The sequence below is a fragment of the Excalfactoria chinensis genome, chromosome 3 (assembly GCF_039878825.1).
Source record: "Excalfactoria chinensis isolate bCotChi1 chromosome 3, bCotChi1.hap2, whole genome shotgun sequence".
Taxonomy (NCBI): Eukaryota; Metazoa; Chordata; class Aves; order Galliformes; family Phasianidae; genus Excalfactoria; species Excalfactoria chinensis.
In genome coordinates this window covers 60,209,197-60,225,008 of record NC_092827.1, presented here as the reverse complement: position 1 = coordinate 60,225,008, position 15,812 = coordinate 60,209,197, and the positions used below count along the sequence as shown (strand labels likewise).

The 15,812-nt window shown below is 40.1% G+C and overlaps 1 protein-coding gene across 8 annotated transcripts in view; it reads left to right on the top strand.

Annotated features, from left to right (window-relative positions):
• LOC140249527 (SAM and SH3 domain-containing protein 1-like) overlaps positions 1-15,812 on the top strand; it is a 503,646-nt gene that overhangs the window by 452,653 nt on the left and 35,181 nt on the right. For 6 of the 8 annotated variants that reach the window (XM_072331311.1, XM_072331309.1, XM_072331317.1 and 3 more), the window contains 3 exons: positions 193-279; positions 1,514-1,626; positions 3,223-3,324. In XM_072331311.1, the coding sequence (XP_072187412.1) occupies positions 193-279; positions 1,514-1,626; positions 3,223-3,324 (302 nt within the window). The remainder of the gene's footprint in view (positions 1-192; positions 280-1,513; positions 1,627-3,222; positions 3,325-15,812) is intronic. The other 2 variants (XM_072331314.1, XM_072331315.1) reach the window with 2 other exon arrangements.

Here is a 15,812-nt window from a genome sequence, read left to right as displayed (position 1 = left end):
CTCTGAAATGGCTACATCAGCATAGTTCTAGTATAGAATAAATCAAGAAAAACGGAAGATTTTAATGCTTTTATTCTTGTTTTTGACTTGGAAAATATAGCTTGAAAACTTCTGTAATGTTTATTAACTGATGTTTCTTTCCAAAATTCTTCTTTCCCTCCCTCCTCTTCCCCCTCCCCAATTTCCTTTTAGGGAAAGCAGACTGGAAAAAGAAAAATAAGTTTTTTTGGCAGAATTTCCGAAAGAACCAGAAAGGATTGATGAGGCAGACTTCAAAAGGTAAACCTTTATAAAGGATTTTTGGACCAACCCGTATAGAATGTAATTATCCAACCTCACTAAAGATTAAATCTCCTTTGCAGCAGCGTGAGAGTCACAGATCTGCGGATCTGGAAGTTGAAACACCTGCTGTCCTGATTGTCAGTCATCACACTTACGAAATGATGCAATTAATGGATAGTTATGAATAATATATAAAAATGAATGAGATGCTTTCTATTCTGACTCAATGAGAGAAAAGCCTTTTTTGGTGCTTGGCTATGTTGACCTGTTTGCTTTAGGCTTTAATCCAGACTCTCATTTCAGGAAAAAACACTACAAGAGGGGGTAGTAAAAGTGCATCTGGTGAATAGTGAAAATGTAGGATTGATTCCACTGAAACTGTCAGATCTCTTTCTCTTGTTCTCCAGAAGATGCAGCTGTGCAATGCTTTAAGTATTTTTCTTCATAAATAAAATTTCTGTTTCCTCATGTGTATCTGTTATATCCTTCTGCTGCAAACAGATGCTTCACGACATTTCTATGGCTGTGTTCAAATGGATTATGAAAAATGATTTGAACCTGTCTATGAAGTGAAAAGGTCACATTTATACTCAGTGAAGTGTAGATCCTTGTTGGCTGTCGAGGCACATTCTGACCGTGTTGACATGAGAAGTTCAAACCAGAAGATGAGGTCCTGGAGGTTGGAGGCCAAGTGTGTCCAGCACTCTATGCCTATTCATAGCCAGTTAGATAACTGGACAGGCAGGGGGTGCCAGTCTGCAGTCTGAGAGACCTGGCTAATCTGCAGCAGAGAGCTGATAGAGCCCAGCACATTGTTCCTAGAAGAGCTTCCCATGCACTCTTTTAGCTGACCGCAGTATTCCTCAGGGTTGAGTTCTGGACTTTGCTGCCATTAATGCTTTCTCTTTTCATTCTTCAGGGTCAATAATTATGTGATATCAGTTATGTTTTATTTCTCCCCCTCATACTGTCTTGATTTCAATGTCAAAGTAGGCTTGGGTATTCTAGTCCTAATTTACTTCCTATTCTTGTTTACTTATTTACAAATGATTCAGTCCTTTCAAATCAAACTATGAGGCTACTCTGGGGAGAGTCTGTTCTGGCCAGCCAGATCCATGTGGTGACCAGATTTCAGAAGACCGTATAAAATCCTGTTCCAATATATTTCACTTTCTACATGACCTCTTACACATGCTTTTTTTTTTTTTTCTTTTTATGTATCTCTGTGCAGGAGAGGATGTGGGGTACGTGGCCAGTGAGATCACGATGAGTGATGAGGAACGGATCCAGCTGATGATGATGGTTAAAGAGAAAATGATCACTATTGAGGAAGCACTTGCCAGGGTATGTTAAGTACACATTTTATTTTTCCTGAAAACAACATGGATTATGATGCGAGGTAAACCAGTCTGGAGTTTCTGGCTGCTTATAAAACATAGAAGTGGGTAAAAACTGCCTGTTTGTCCTATCTCTCTAGGTAGGGAATAGTGAGATTTAGCCTAGCCAAAAATAGATGCCTAATGTATGGCAAATGAATCAAGTCCTAAAGCATTTACTTCTCTCCACTGGCAATAAAGGATGCCAATCAAGGAAGAGTTCAAGTACAGATGTTTTCATTGCAGTTGTCTAAAGCTAAGGGAGTTGAATGCCACCTGTACCAGCCCGCATTTATGATGCGTGTTCATAGATTTGCTTAAATACTGAAAAGAACGCTTCACACTTTGCTGTGCTTGCCTTAATTTCATCAGAATACATACATTTCTTGTTATTTCCCTGCTGCTAATGGCTGAAGGGCAGTTTGAATGAATGCTTTCATTTTCAGCAATCAAAACTTTTTGAGGCTGAAGTTTATTCTGCTTTTGTTTTAGATGAAAAGAGGTTGTTTTGGTTTAGCCTTCAGGAAAACGTAGTCAGCCTTCTTTGGCATTTGACATTAAAATAAAAACAGATGTCATTTTTGATCAAATACAGTGACTGGCACAAGTGTATCTTTATAAAATCTGAATTTTGATGAAACACAACTGTAAATTATTGTGGTTTTGCAGAAATTTTGCTGAGATTTTAATTATTCAGGAGGCCAATGCTTAAATTTCTGCTCCTGTCTTAATTTGGTTCCCTTGTGCGAAATACCCATATTGAGCACCGGGAATTCTGTATGAGCATCTGAGGTTCATAAAACATGAGCTGGATTGCAGATTGTCAGTTGATTGAATTCCCTTCGATGACGCAGTATGTTTGAAATAGGTTACCGTAGATGTTAAAGCTGTGTTATTGTCTGAGGAAAATATTGCTTTGCTGGGAATCATATCACCAAAAAAGAGCCAAAAACAACCACAATTCTTCAATTACCAAGGAGTAACACTGGGATCTCTGCTGTTACAAATTCTCTGGGAGAAGTGTTCCACTTGATCTTTACCATTCACTGCGTGTACTGGTATTGTTTCCCTCTAGCGGTCTGAGCTGCTAGCAGCAATTTTCTCTTTAAATCATCAGTTCCTCTGGTAGGATTAGTTATATGTATTGAGACATCAATTGAAAAATGGTAAAAATAGTTCCTAGTCGTGAAATTACAAGCGATGTCTCCTAGTCTTCACTGGAGGTCACTTTCTTTTTGAAGGACATAGGTAGCCTACTGTGACGTAGTCTGTCCACTTCAAACATGGGGATGTATAATGTATGTTTTGCCAATTACAGTTCATCCAGATTGAGTATTTGCAGATTACTTCCTTTTAAAAAATAAATCTCATCATTAAAACTTCTGATTGCGAAGTAAATAAGTATATTTTAAACAAGTGAGGCAGGCAACGCGAAGGTTCTGATTTTTCCAGTTCCACAGTGTTACTGGGAGAAAAATGAAAGGACATTAACTCTTGCTATTTTAATGAAGATTGATAGCTGCTTCGCACTGGAAAATGGGCTCCTTGTCTTTTCAAATTTCAGCTGAAGGAGTATGAGTCCCAGCACAGGCAATCAAGTACTGTAGATGCTACAGACTGGCCTGATGGTTCTTACTCAACATTTGATGGGTCTTCCAATTGTAATGTAAGTACCTGTCCTTACAATATAGCTCCCCTATACCATTTAATATTTGAAGTCTTTCAAGTATCCTGATTTACCTGGTGATTTTCTTAATAGCAAATTTATCATTTGATCCCAAGATGCTACATTCTATTTACAGAAAATCTTTAATGGGGATTTTGAATCTTCAGGATCTGTTGTTGTAGACCTAAACTGAATTTCTATATAATTTCTTTAATATGCAGGAAGGGGTCTTTTGGATTTTTGTTTTTATTTTTTCCTTTTTTAGATTATCTAGGGAAAATTATTTCATTTTACTTCTCAGTTACTGTGAATCACCAGAGTTTCCTCATTCCTTCCTACCCCTTATTGATGTGTCTTACCTGAGGGTCCGGCTAAATCCTAGTTTCTTGCTGCCTTCATGCAGTTCTAGCTCTGCCTTTGCTAACTCTCAGCCCAGAGTCTGCAGCTCTTGCCAGATCCATAAGTAGTGAGGCTCAGCTTTCTTGCCTTATTTTTGCTTCTGAGCTGTGCAGCTTCTCTTGTTTTATGTGCACCAGACAGTCTTTGTGTCATGCCATACTGAATTAATTAATTTTTCCTTCTAAATATCTTCATTTTCACTGAGTAATTTATTCCACTTCATTTCCCTAATTGAAAGTTCACAAATAAATCTTACAGAAGAACCCATTCGGCTGTCAAGCCCAAGCTCTTTGTAACCCATATAATTGAATCATAGGCTTTTGAGCTCATTGATTGATTTATTTATTTTATTGTCAATGGAATTTCCTGCTAACTGTAGCAGAGTTAGATTCTTCTCCCTAAATGGAGAGAGGAATGCTATATCATCTTATGAGATGTTTAAAATATTTTGTGGTGGAGAAAGATTTTCTTATTTGTATTAAGAAAATAATAATAATAATAATAAAACCCATCTTCAGTTAGATAGGAATGGAGGGGGCTGATGTTGCTTTCTGATCTGATCTGCTATTTCAGAAATGTGCAAAGAATGTGGAAGGAAGGATCTTGATTCTCCTGCACTGGCTGTCTAGCCAGGTGAAAGCTGTCAAGCTTCATTGGTGTTTATAGCCCAGACTGTCCCCTCTTAAGGCCTTTGACTAGGATACCTAGAATATAAAAGTCACTAAACTCTCACTTCTTAGGTAAAATCTCAGAGGGATACTGAGTTTCTCTCATAAAACTTCTGATAATGGTTTATGTTGAATTTACCGCAAGCGGTGTATACCTCTGAGAACCAAATATGACTCAGTATTTGCTCCCTAATGGGACGACTTGGCACCTTTTCTCTAAAATCACCTCTGTAAGCTGTTTCTACTCCTTGAGCCAAGATTTCCGTTGCATCTCTCCACTATTCTGCTAGGATTTGTACCATCTTCCTGCTGACTTCTTTGAGGGATCTCCATTCTGTTGCTCTAAATACCTCTGCCCTATCTGCTGTTTGTTGGGTTTTGTTTTGTTGTTTGTTTTTTTTTTTTTTTTATCCTGGTTGCATTTAACAGAAGCTGTGAAACTGCTTGCCTTCACGGGAAGAGCAGTTCATGTGCAGAAATGAAAGTTCATGTTCGAACAGATATCAGCTTGGCTTCTTTCTTAGAGGACCTAAAAGCAACTAGGGTTAATGGGGGTGAAAGACTCTGGGCTGTAATTGACATGCCAGAGAGAGGAAACCAAGCAGAGGAAAGTATCAGATATATCTAGAGATAGGGCATATGTTCACCCAGGCTGTTATGCCAAAGGACGTATCTATTAATCTGAAATGACCAGCTTTTGCAAGGCTCAGAGATGATTCTGAGTTCAAGCCCTTCCTTTGCCAAATCGGTTGAATTTCAATGGCATTTGTGTGATTTGTATTCTATGAACTTGGAAACTGGGAACTGCCATACTCATTTTATAGAGGCCATGAAGGGAAGATGTTTTTTCCGTATATTAGAAACCTTCTGTTAGATAGCCCACTGCCTTCTAGCCTCAGAATGTAATTTAAAATATGAGTCACTGAAATTGAAGTTTCTGGTTTGAATTAAAACTCCTTGGGCAATGACTCCTCTGATTCTGCTGGCATTTTTTCTGATCTCTGTTTTTTATGTTTCATGGCCAAGCTGTTACTAGGCACTTTTTAGCGGAACATTGTGATCATACTTGGTCATTCTGTCAAAATTTTCTGAACGCCAATGATAAAAATGAATTGCACGATACTTGCAGATTGAGGGAACTGGGAAAAGCATAATTTCTAGTTTACTTGATGCGCACTTGTTCAACAGCCTTGGGTATTTAAGAGAGATCAAAACTCTAGTATAATTGCTTTTCTTTTTATTTCTTTTCTCAATTCTTCCCAGGCATAGAAACCCACTGGTAGGGTTAGGAGGACTTGTGAGGGTGGGTCATTATGTTTTTATGGTCTAGCTTTGCCACTAACAGCACTCCAAGAAGAAAAAAAAGGTAGTTACTAAGCATTTGGGGAATCTAGAAATGGGGACAGAACATCAGGTGATCTCTCTCTGTACTTTCAAGTCAGGCCTGCCCACGGCATAAGAGCAACCACCTATGAGATAGCATCTAGTGGACAAATATAATTGTTGTTTTTAATTCTGCTAAAAAAACAAAACAAAAAAAACCCCACATTTTTTAGCTTGTATAGCCTTCACATGCTTATGACTAATATGGCTGGTGTTGATACTGAACTGAATTTTAGGATTTAAAGATTCTTTTTCTCGCCTCCTCCTCTTTTAAATTATAAGCGAATGCATTTCATATCCTTTTAAATTTAAATCCTTAAGATGAACAAAGAATTGAAGGGTCATCTCAGCATCCACAGGGAAACCGCCTGATGTCATTTCTGTGCTATTAATTCTTTGTCCTGTTTGTTTTCTCATAAGAAACAAATGAAAGCTTTTCCAAGCCAGTAGTTGACTTGATTCTCTGCCATTTTAGAACAGTTGGTAGCTTTCAACCTTACTACTACAATCCCTTTGCTTTGCAACAAAGTTGTGTGTATTATTAATTTACTAATGTGGAAATGAAGTCGAAATTGTTTTTCTTCTTAGTCAGATGTCTCAAGTCGGAAACACCTCATCATTTTTAACAAATTGATTTTTGCATTTTTATTTTCATCTCTGTTGAAATGAAGTCTGCTCACAGTAGCCATAGACCAGATTACCTTGCATTTTGGCAGCTGTTGACATGTAAAGCAGGTTTAAGCTTACAAATGACTCTCATTCTGGATTTTCAATAAGGACCTGTTTGTCCTCAGGAGTAAGAAAGTCAAGGGAAAGAGGTTTTGAAAATTAATACTTACTTTCCATATCCTGAGGTGTCTTTTATGCTTCTTAAAAATATGAGCACATTTGGTAACCTTTGGGCTCTGAAACTCTCTGTCCATCTAAAGCAGAAGCCTGGAGGAGCTGCTGTATCTCCAGAGCTCTGCTTGGACGATGAAAGAGTGTTAGGAGAAACCCATATATATCCTTTCTGCATGCTCTGCTGAAAGACTGTTAATTGGAACCAGTCATCATCCTTACTATGAGAGTGGGGGGAAGCAGAGGAGGAACATTGTGACAGAAGTGTGTGTATCACACATATGCTGTTGCTGAAACAAACCACTAATTAACTTTGCTGACAGCTTCTGTAGATGTGAGTTAATAAAGTTGTAATTATCCTCGGACTGAACTGTTTTGTTGGTCTCACTGGTCTTTTGTGCTGCAGTTTTGATCATCAGATAATGATCAGAGCTCGTTAGCGCAAGCATCCAGGTAGTCTAACATGCCTTCAATTGCGGAGTGCCACAGTGAGAGCCTCTGAACCCCACTCCCTGCTATGTGCTGCCATGTCAACCTCAGAAGAGAGACATTAAAATTGAAATTATAAAAATCTTCCTCTAACAATCCAGCCCACAGGTGGAAGAGAGGAAAACAGTAGTGCTCTTCCATCTGTCCTCTGAAAGCCTCTTCACCCAGGACTGCTAGCATGGCACCCCTACCATTAGGAAATTAGCATCCTATTTGTTTTCTCTGGAGTGAGTGACAACAGTTCTGCTAAACAGGAGACTAGATGTGCGGGTCTCCTACAGTGAGGTCGTTGCTCAGGAAAATTTCCAGTCACGTTTTTGCTCTTTCCCATCTGTTATTGATCCACCTTGTCGTAGAAGGCAGCAAATCAAGTCCACACAGAGACAGGTCTAGCTAAACCAAAATAGTCTTTTGTTGTTTCTGTTTTTTGTGTTATTTCCCAAGGACATTTTTATTCACCAAATCTTTAAATGGGGCTGAAAGAGAATTCAGTGTTGGTTTTGTATCTACTACCATTGTGAAAAGCAGAATAATGGACAAGAATGGTGTTTGGGTCTTATTCATTTGAATTGGCAACATGCTGTAGCTGTTGAATCAGGACTGTACTACCTATGCACCTATTTAATTTGTGGCACAAAACTAACTCTAATAAAAGACCAAGTCTGGCACAGTTTCCTCTGAATCACACGTTATTGCTGTATTGTTTGGTAAGTGCAAGAGTAGGAAGAAAAGGAGTAATTGCAGTATAACTTTTATAGCACCAGTTGCCACAGAGTAAATCTGGGTGTAACTACAGCAAATCCTTATCATTCAGAGTTATGCTGTATTTCAGTGATTCGGATTGCTGATGTTTTCTAAATGGAACAATTTTTAAACTGATTTTTATTCTTATGACTGATTGATTCTTGAATCATTTAGCCGTTTGTTAACATTATTATTGCTAATTATATAGTGCTGTCTTACAATCAGTTTGAAGAAGTCCTTCATTTTAATTTTCTGGAGCTAATGTAGAAGTCAGTGAATACTGAGAAGCAGTTAGATATGAATGGAGAGACTAGAGTAGGATGTAGAGTTAGTAATTTGAACAGTAGTGTTGAAACTGTGACAGCATTGATACTTCTAGCATTTTGAAAGCTATGCACTGTTAGGCCTGTTTTTGCTGTTATCGGAGGATCTTCCAGTTTTTGTAAGTCAACTCATTCCTTGAAAGGCTTAAGGATGGAAAAGTATGTTTCTGTGTTTCGGTTCTTGAAGATCTTGTTGCCGCCTCCAGGCCCTGTATGCTCTTTGAAGAAGCAAAGTGAAGCTGACACTGAGTATGGCTGTGAATGAATGCAGAGCATTCATCCTTGCTCTGAAGTCTAGTGACCCAATTTGTGTAAAGATCTCCTGAAAGGCGCTGATGTCCCTCATTATATTGGATGGTATACTTATTATTCATACTCAAGTTTCTGTAATATCGTCAGCTGCTATTAATAGTTGTGATGAAGAAAGTGCCAATAATAAGACACAGCTTCAAAATGTAAAAGTCTCCCACTGTACAGCTATCGTGGGGACCTGCCCTGGGAGTCACTAGCTGTCCTCTTTTTCCAATGATCTCAGTTGGGAGGTGTCCAGTGCCTCTCACTGGAATCTAGTAGCAGAAGAATGGCTGCGTCTTTTGTTATGATCTTCTCCCCCATCTCTGTCTGTGCCTAGCAGCATCAGGGTTTCCCATGGGTGTAGTAACACAGAAGCCTTCATGAGAGAAACAAATCTTCATTGCAGTTTCCAGGACACAACACAAAGTTTGAAGTTAGATCAGTGCAGTACAGAGTAGGAGATCACAGCTGTGTTTATACATTGTTTTGAAAAAACATTGTATGGTGTTGGTTGTGTTGTTTTGGTTTTTTTTTAACCTATTTGATCTGATTTTTTTTTCTCTAGAACATTTTAGAATTTGAGGAAGAAATACATTTATTTAGATATTCCTTGCCATGGAGGTTCTGCCAAGTTGTCATGAAATAGGATTTCGCTAGGTATGTGTCTGTTTAGCTGGTGGTGCTAAATAATGTCAGGACAGGGTTATGGCAGAACAATTGGCAGTAACTTTGTCCAAGTATATCTCCTGTTCTCTGCCAGCAGGAGTTGCTCCTATGCATGTGAAGACTGAATATAATTACCCTCTAATAGAGTCTCTAAGAAAAATCTTAACACTATCATAACTGGAAAGAAAACTTGTATTAATAGCACAGGCAGTGACTGTGATTGTGCTCATAACCACTTCTGTTTTGGCTACCTGCAGACAAGTCCCATTGCTTGACTTCACCCTAAAATATTTTGGGAGCGTGGAAGGCAAGTCAGTTGAACACATATTCTGACACCTTTGTCTTTTATACCTTTTGGCATCTGGGGAGCTGCTTAACTTCTCTGCATATTACGTAGAGGATAGAAGACCATGGTTTACAGCTTTTTCATGTGACCATTCTCACTGCATACATCAGCCAGCAGGAGATGCTGTAATCCATAATGTGGTTTCCCTGCCCCCGTCTTTTCAGAAACCAAGCCGAATAAATTGGAACAAAGCCTTTCTCGGTTCAAGAATTAGGAATCTCAAAAGCCATGTGTTTCACTGTCCTATTTGGCAGACCCAGACTGAATAATCTTTACTTGTGGTACAATAGAAGATTTTAATTGCACTCCTGTCGTTTACCACTTTGCCTCCCTTTCCTCCCTGCTGCTGGTGTTGACTTCTCCCAGTTAGAACAGTAGCATTAATAGTTTTGATTGTTCAAAAATACTACCATAATGTAATTTGAATTACCACACCCTTTGCTAAAGAGTTCTCATTTTTTTTGTTTTTTTTTCCCCCTAAACAATCTCTGAAGTGAATTTCACTGTACTTTCATGCATTGTCCTTCCACAGCTGGTTTTCTGAAATGCTCGGAGGTTACAGGACTAGTGATGCGCTCCATTCGTTAGTAATACAGTCTACACTAAAGAGTAGGGATTCTCCCCGGGCCATCTTACCCTTGCCAAAACACAAAATGTAGTAGATGCTCACTTTCCCATGGGTAGGAGACTCTGCAAGAGATTTGGAAAGAAATGCTGTAATGCAACAGATATGAAGTAATGTAACAGAGCTTCATTCTGCTACATGCACCTATGATGAGGAGTACGTGAGTGCAGTTGTTATGCAGTTAAAATTCATTATTCTCATCGGTGAGAGAAACAGTTCACCATGAGGAAATGTATATGGCTTGCAGATGCAAATGTCAGCAATGTGCTTTGCAAAATTATTTAGCTAAAACCTGGAAACAGTTAACATCTAGGAATTTGCCTAAGCAGCTATTCTAATATCAAGACAGACCTCCAGGGAGAATTAAATTTTTCTGCTCTTGTTACTTATGACAAATACTTCCCACTAATTTCAGCAAGCAGTGTCGTCACTAGCTAACGTGTAATATATCTTTCGCCAAAGTAGCTGTTGGACTCTCCTTTGATTTCCCTGTAAGTAACCACAGACCAAAATCAGACGTGGACTTTCATTCAGTTTAGTGGGGGAACCCAACACTGTGTGTTTTAGACTTGTATAGTCTTTGCAATTCATGCTCTTCAGTTAATTTTGTTAAGTGGCCAAAATCTTTTTTACCTCTTGTGATTTCCGTACAAATTTTGGAGTCCTTTTTTGTTTGTTTGTTTGTTTGTAACCTCAGAATATGATGCAGGTTATCACATCAGAGTTTCACACACCTTTTTATAAACAGCCTAAGGATTAGAGGTTTATGAAACTTTATTAGTGAAACAGAACTTTAAAAGCTCAAATTGAAGGCCCAAGACTTAGATCAGTTTCATTCGTGGCCATGAACTTTTGAGAGAATCTGGGATATGTTTCAAGGAAGTCGCTGTCATGTTTCACTTGATGTGGGCCGCTGTGTTATTGAAACTGGAGAACACCAGCTGGTTTTATCCAAAGCTTAGAATTTTCTGAGGGGTTTTACGTTGGAGTTTTGGGGCTGAAGTAATTCAAGGGTAAGAACCCAGTTACAGCATGCCAGTTGAATGTAGCTTACATGACTTCTGCAGAACAGAAAAGTTGAACATTTGTTAGTACAAAGATGGAGAAAATGGAATGATATTTGGCCAGGTGGCTCCTTAAAATTAGCCAGTCATCAAAAGGGGTAGATATTTAGACTTGCTATAATTTTACTGTGTGACTGATCTGGTGTAATTCCAGATTAACTGGCCGTTAGAGGCTTTGTTCTGAGTATGAGGAATCTTTTCTTGGTTTTAAAAAGGGTGCTTTTGCAGTGTGCCTTTGCTAGTGCTTCCCATCACTGAATAGCACTGCTCCTAATTAACAGAGTTTTTGGCCTGTGTTTTCTTGTGTTCTAGGAAGAATTGCCCAAATTCTGTTCCAAATTCTGTTCCAAGGTCTGGGATTAGGTATGCTTGACTGTAATTTACTTGAGCATCTCAGAATCTGTTTCTTAGGCAGGGAAGTTTGAGCCCAGCCTAGGAGGAGCAGTTGGAAGTCATGCTACAGTCCTTCAGAAAGCCACAGTGTGGCTAATTCTAGACCAGTCTGAGATTTCTGAATTAAACATCATTTGCCTTTCCAGTTCTTAGCCATGTTCTTTTTTTATAGCGCTGCAATCTGAGGGGGGAAAAAAAAAAAAAAAAGTATTGAATTTTGCTAATTTAAAAAACATGAAAGCAGGTTTATTTTTCTGTCAAATTAGCCCTTTATAAAGGGAAATTGTCAGGGGGGCTTTTCATCAAAAGAATTTAAAAGGGAAAATCTAAAGAGCCTGGTAAACGGCTCAAGTTATATTTCCGATAGACACAGCCTCCACTCCAGTGGTCGCGTTTGAGGGTCAGTCATCGTCCTGGCTTTGCAGAGATTCTCTGTATTTTTTTTCTTTAACTGAAATTCCATAGACAGTAATTAAGGAACTGGAGGCCAACAAGAGGTCAGCAAGCCTTCGTCAGTGAAAACAGGGATTGTTTGCCATGTACAACACTCCCTTTTTCCTTGTGGTGAATAGAAGATTTGCTTAGAGCTGATGACTTATGCCTTTCTTGCAAGTTATGCAGCTCGCGAGTAACCGGGGGAATCAATCAGTGAGGAGAAAACAGCTAATTGAGTCCAGCATCACGCTTTTTTTCTTCTTTACATACTCAGCGCTGAAATCAGAACCAGTTTGGTGTCTGATAATGTAACTCCAGAGAAGAGGCACTTTGTGCACAGGATTCTGAGCGAATGCAGTACTCAAGAAGAAGAGTCTAATCCTAAATTTCAGGGTCACGAAGCTGACAGCATTTTGAGCACTCGGAGAATTACTCGAAACTGAGCTTTAGGCCTATAAATGCCGAAGCTGGTAAGTCACTGAGCTTATAGTGTGATATGGAGAAGATGTGCCCTCTGTTTCAGAGTGGGAGAAAGAGAGAGAAAAGGCTTTTGTGGTTATTCTCAGGTATGGCACCGCATGCATAGCTTTTCTTAGTTTTTCTCTTCCTTTCCTTGGGCTTATAAATTCTTTTCTGTCCTACTTTCCTGTCTCTGACTTTGTCCAGGCATCTTTAATAATTAAAAAAAAAAAAAAAAAAAAAAAAAAAAAGTTAGAATGGTTGTTTTTTTTGGCGGATGTAAAGTCTGTTTGAGGGAGAGAAGAAAGGACACGTGTAACCACGTCTCCTAAAAGGAACAGCGTTCCTTTGCGTTTTAAAGTAGGGCTTTTAACTCTTAATAAGCTACTAAGGGGAGAATAATGTGACATGTTACAAATCCACATGCATATTTTTGCCCTTCTTTGCTGGACAAGAATTGGCTGATAGTTAAAAATAATTGCAGTTTGAGCTTAATTGGCTATTAAGACACTTTCCAGTTTCTTAGATGGGAAGCTTCCTAAAGATTCCTGTTTGGGGCTTGACAATATGGAACATAAAGTAGGTTTAAAAGGTTTAACATTCCTTTAAATGGCTTCATACAGGTCATGTAAAAGTCACGTATGTTTTTGTTTATGGTGCTGAAACAGTTGTGATGGCTTTAACTGTCTACTGTCCTGATGTTTCTTGAACATTTCTATTTGGACCTGGCTGGTGGGCTTTGCATATCTTATGTTTTTTAAGGGCTACTGCTGTAACCCTGTAGTGTTTCCAAACCCAGTCCTGCCGAAAGCTAGCTAGCTACTTCTGGTTCACATTTGGCCAATTAATTCCAAGTACCCTAATAAACTTTAGGGCTGTGTGTGTGTATGTGTAAAGCACTTGTCCAGAGGGAGAAGCTAGGATTATATGTTGTTCTTTCTCTGGCGTGTGAAAGGGACTGGATGTTTTACAGCTAGACAGCCAGGCGTGCTCCTTCTCTCCAGAGCAGGCAGCAGTGAATGAGAAAAACACTGCAGAAAGCAAAGAGGACACCAAGAGGAGAATATCAAAGTGCACGTGCTAATTTCTTACTCACTCCTGGACATACAGCATTTTACTCTGATCTTATGTTCAAGGCAATGAATAGTCTTTAAAGATGCACAAGTAAGAAGGGTGATCCAAACAGACGAGGTGATAGGGAAAGCACGAAGTGATAGGGAAAGCACAGGAAATTGGTCTCCTGCAGACTTGAGAATCTCTTTGCAGGCTTACGTCTGCCTTTGTTAGTGACGAAGAGCTGTGCAGCAGGGATGGGCTTTGGCCTGTCTGCGGTTTCCCAGCCATGTGGTACGTGGAGGCTGCCGCCCTCCACATGCAGTCCTGGGTGCTTACAGATGCTGTTAATTTAGCCCCCGTTTCCCTGTGGCCTTGCATGCGCTTGTGCAGCAGAGCTCCAAGCTTGGAGAGCTGGCGGCCTTCCGCGCTGTGAGAGCACTGCAGATGTGCTGGGGACACACTTGCTCCAAGGCGAGCGGGAAGGCGACTCCGCCCGACCGGCACTGCCAAGGGGCCCCACCAGCCATGCTGGCTCCCCAGCAGCGCTATCTCTTTAAAGCAAGCGCAGTTTTCTGTGTTGGCTGGGCCAATTTGTTATGGTTTAGGACCGTGGAGCCAGCTGTCTGCAATCTGATGTAATGTTGCCATGGAAACCAGAAATGAAACACTTAAGCATTCACCACAGAATTACTACATACAGCATTAGCCAAAATAATTAAAAGTTGAGCCATATGGGTCTTCGGATGGAAAAATTTGGAGCGGAGGAGATGGAAGTTAAGTTGTTCCTATTTACAGTACTGCAAATCCTCTTGTTTTCCCCTTGGAGCACACAAAGATGCCTGCGCCCACAGTAAGGTGGGGTGGCTGGAGAGGCCCTAGGAGATCCATCAGCCTCACAGCCACGCTGAGGCTGGCGGGACAGTCCTGTGCACCCAAGTTCAGCAGGCCTTCCTGCCTAGAACAGCCTCACCATCTGCAGATGTGTTGTCCCCTTTGTAACAGGTTATGTCTGCCTTTTCATAGTGCTGTGTCGTGCTGAAATGCTTGGAAGGTGGCAGGGCAGAAGGAAAAAGGGCGCTGCAGCCCCCTGCCGGGGCACAGCTGCTGAGGCTGCGCTGATACCTCTTGCCAAGTCTGCTGCAAGTTGCAGCGGCTGGGCTGATTTTCCCATCTGAGGGCAGGAAAAGCAACCAAAAAAGGCCATCCTGTCATCTTGAAAGCTGGAGAGGAAAAATGGGCTGGATGAATCAAAATGTTGAAGTTTGATAATTTCCAAATATGTCATTGAAGCCTGAATGTTTTACATTTCTGTTTTCTGTTTGATACTAGCTGCGAAAGGAAACATTGCTTGAGCTGGAAAATTAAACTCTTATTTTCCATGTGCCCAAATGGAATAATTTGATAATTCTAAGGTGTTTTTGGTTTGGTGTTTTTTTCAATCAGGAAATGAATCAAAAGCGATCCTTTTTCAAAACAGGTTCATTTTCAAGGAATCAGCATCATTTGATCAAAAAAAACAAGTTCCCTGATCGGCACCTCTGGTGTTATTGCAGATGTTTGTAGGCTTTTCTATGTAACCTTATTAGCCATCCTTTTCCTTTACTAAAGGTTTTCCATGCCACTTGCTATCCCGTAACAGTAGGAAATAGACTGCTGGAGAAAGATTCTGACACAAGTTTTCAGTCAGGCTATTTATGCGGTGGTTCCTGTTCTTAAATACAGGCTGTTCTCTGCTCTCCCAGCTGAGCATCGGGGCTAGGAAGTGTCTGTCAGTGCACATAAAGGACCCTGGCTGCTGGAACAAAGGGTGCCAAGAGTCCTGAAATGGCAGGAAATACCAGCTAGGCCTTCATTAGGGTGCACTTCTATTTATTTGGAAGTGTGGTTGGGATCTACCCTACCACCCACTTGGATTGGATGTTGCTACATTGTATGGGAGCTGTTTTGACACTTGCTTTCTCTGCAGTAGTAATGTTTGCAAACATTAGATAATGTAAAAGCTTTTGTTGTTGCCACTGAATCTTTGTAGAGGACGCTGAGGGGGACAGATCCTTTTTGGACACGGGTGGTACAGAATTCAGGCTGGTTGATCTGTGCCACAGCATTCCTATTCATCAGTGAAATCCTTGGAGGGAGGTTTTTTTATCTACAGGAGCCTTACAGATTGAAGGTGCATGCAAAATAATGAAGGAAAGCAATGGCTGAGAGTAATTGCATTTAAAATAAATGTACCTGGAGCACAAAGTATGCATGATGATTGCTTGCTGGGATGTGCTTAATCGCCTAGGAAGTCTTGACTGAACT